Here is a 3,110-nt window from a genome sequence, read left to right as displayed (position 1 = left end):
ATTGATAATTGCGCTAAGCATGAGATGCAGTCATTTCTAGATTGTTATGTGGGTTACCACCAGATCCTGATGAACAAAGAAGATGCAGAAAAGACAACTTTCATCATGCCTTGGGGTATATATCATTATCGGGTGATGCCATTTGGTCTAAAAAATGACAATGCTACTTATATGAGGGCCATGACAACCATCTTTCACGACATGATTCACAAGGAGATCGAGGTGTATGTAGATGATGTCATAATCAAGTCCCGCGAGAGTTCGGATCACTTGACTCACTTGAGAAAATTCTTTGATCGTCTGCGTCGATACAATTTGAAGTTAAATCCTGCCAAATGTGCTTTTGGGGTGCCAACTGGCAAGTTGTTGGGATTTATAGTCAGCAGGAGGGGCATTGAGCATGACCCTTTCAAGATCAAGGCGATCCAAGAATTACCTCCTCCAAATACCAAGAAAGAGGTGATGAGTTTTTTGGGTAAGGTTGAACTACATTAGCCGGTTCATAGCTCAATCCACCATGGAGTGTGAGCCCATCTTTAAGTTATTGAAAAAAGATGTCTCGACCAAGTGGACCGGAGAATATCAAACTGCTTTTGATGCCATCAATAACTATTTGTCCAATCCACCGGTGTTGGTCCCTCCGCGAGAAGGGAATCCGTTATTGCTATTTTTGTCGGTCTCAGATAATGCATTGGGATGCATGCTTGGTCAACATAATGAAACAGGAAAGAAGGAGCGAGCCATTTATTACTTGAGCAAAAAGTTCACTCCATATGAGGCTCGTTACACTCTTTTGGAGAGAACATGCTGTGCTTTGACTTGGATCGCTCAAAAGTTAAAGACATTATTTGTCTTCTTATACCACATACCTTATTTCCAGGATGGACCCGTTGAAGTATATTTTCGAGAAAGAAATGCCGACCGGGAAGTTGGCCAAATGGTAAATACTTTTGAGTGAGTTTGACATTGTGTATGTGACTCAAAAGGCAATAACAGCACAAGCCTTAGCTAATCATCTTGCGGAGAATCCAGTTGATGAGGAGTATGAGCCGCTCAAGACTTATTTTCCCGACGAGGAAGTTTCATTTGTGGGTGGAGATATTTCTGAAGCCTACCCTAGTTGGAGAGTATTCTTTGATGGAGCGGCGAATCACCAAGGGAAAGATATCTGAGCGGTCTTAGTATCAAAATCCGGTCAACACTATCCTATGGCAGCTGAACTCCGATTTGATTGCACGAACAACATGGCAGAGTACGAAGCTTGTATCTTTGGTTTGAAGATGGCAATTGATATGAATGTTCACGAGTTTCTGGTTATTGGAGATTCAGATTTGCTGATTCATCAGGTTCAAGGAGAATGGGCCATAAAGAACCCAAAGATCACACCATACGTGCAGTATATACAGAAGTTGTGCAAGAGATTTTGCAAGATTGAATTCAGGCACACTCCCAGGACACAAAGTGAGTTGGCCTCTTCCCACCATCGCATCAATGATTAAACATCCAGATACAAGTTATATTGATCCAGTGGACATAGAAGTAAAAGTGCAACCTGTCCATTGTTCACATGTTGAAGCAGAACTAGATGGTTTGCCTTGATATTTTGACATCAAGAAATACTTACAGACCGGAATTTATCATGAGAACACAAAGTTCAATCAGAAGAAGTCAATACGCCGTATGGCCCTCAATTTCTTTGCAAGTGGGGAAATCCTTTATAGGAGGACTCCAGATCTAGGTCTTCTCAGATGTGTTGATGCTAGTGAAGCTGCAAAGCTTCTGGGACAAATAATGCCGGAGTTTGTGGTACTCACATGAATGGGCTCTCTTTGGCAAGGAAGATCCTTCGAGCCGGTTATTTTTGGATGACTATGGAACACGATTGTTGCAAGTTTGTGCAGAAATGTCATAAATGTCAGGTGCATGGTGATTTGATTCGAGTGCCGCCTCATGAACTTAATGCTATGAGTTCACCTTGGCCATTTGTAGTTTGGGGCATGGATGTCATTCGTCCAATAGAGCCAGCCGCCTCTAACGGACACAAATGCATTTTGGTTGCCATTGACTACTTCACCAAGTGGGTGGAAGCAATTTCGTACAAGTCGGTGACCTAGAAAGTTGTAGTTGATTTTGGTCGCAACAATTTGATATGTAGGTTTGGAGTACCGGAATCTATCATTACTGATAATGGAGCGAATCTCAACAGTCATTTGATAAGAGAGATATGTGAACAATTCAAGATTACTCACCGGAACTCAACCGCCTATCGTCCCCAAATGAATGGAGCCGTAGAAGCTACCAACAAGAACATAAAGAAGATTTTGAGGAAATGATTGATAATCGCAGAGGTTGGCACGAGATGTTTCCATATGCTTTGTTGGGTTACCGAACAACTGTCAGAACATCAGTTGGAGCTACTCTATATTTGCTAGTATATGGAACAGAAGCAGTTATACCTGCAGAAGTTGAAATACGGTCATTCGGAATCATCCAAGAAGCTGAATTGAGTGATGTTGAATGGGTTCGCAAGCGGATTGATTAGTTAACATTGATTGATGAGAAGAGAATGGTTGTTGTTTGTCATGGACAACTATATGGATAGAGAATGATTCGTGCTTTCCACATAAAAGTAAAAGACAGGATATTTGAAATCGGCCAGCAGGTCCTTAAACACATTTTCCCTCATCAGGATGAGTACAAAGGGAAATTTGCACCAAATTGGCAAGGACCCTACATGGTTCGTAAAGTATTATCCGGAGGTGCCTTGGTCCTTTCGGAGATGGATGGCACCGAATGGACGAAACCGATCAACTCAGATGCTGTCAAGAGATATTCTGTGTAAAGTTTCAGTTCATACTTTTTGTCATTTCCTTGTTATCGTTCTATTTGCTTGTAATCGCTTCATTTAAAAATTGTATCCCCTTTGTAATGAACTACGTTTGACCTGAATTCTCAAGAATGTGATATGTAGGTGGCTTATGTCGGCCTCGGTCTCCCCTTTATCCCCCTTTTAATATTTTCCCTTGTATTTGAACTACGTTCGACCTGAATTCTCAAGAATGAGATACGTAGGTGGCCTATGTCGGCCTCGGTCGGTTTCTTTGTATTTT

The 3,110-nt window shown here is 41.7% G+C and overlaps 1 protein-coding gene across 1 annotated transcript; it reads left to right on the top strand.

The window, feature by feature from the left end:
• The first annotated feature begins 2,329 nt into the window (after positions 1-2,329).
• On the top strand, positions 2,330-2,842 carry LOC107063213 (uncharacterized). The gene is made up of 2 exons (XM_015314792.1): positions 2,330-2,521; positions 2,603-2,842. The coding sequence occupies exons 1-2, from the start codon at positions 2,330-2,332 to the stop codon at positions 2,840-2,842; spliced, it is 432 nt and encodes a 143-aa protein (XP_015170278.1).
• The last annotated feature ends 268 nt before the right edge of the window (positions 2,843-3,110 follow it).

The sequence above is a fragment of the Solanum tuberosum genome, unplaced genomic scaffold, assembly GCF_000226075.1.
Source record: "Solanum tuberosum cultivar DM 1-3 516 R44 unplaced genomic scaffold, SolTub_3.0 scf00323, whole genome shotgun sequence".
Classification (NCBI taxonomy): domain Eukaryota; kingdom Viridiplantae; phylum Streptophyta; class Magnoliopsida; order Solanales; family Solanaceae; genus Solanum; species Solanum tuberosum.
The sequence above is the reverse complement of the archived record's forward strand: the minus strand, read 5'-3'. Positions and strand labels throughout refer to the sequence as shown.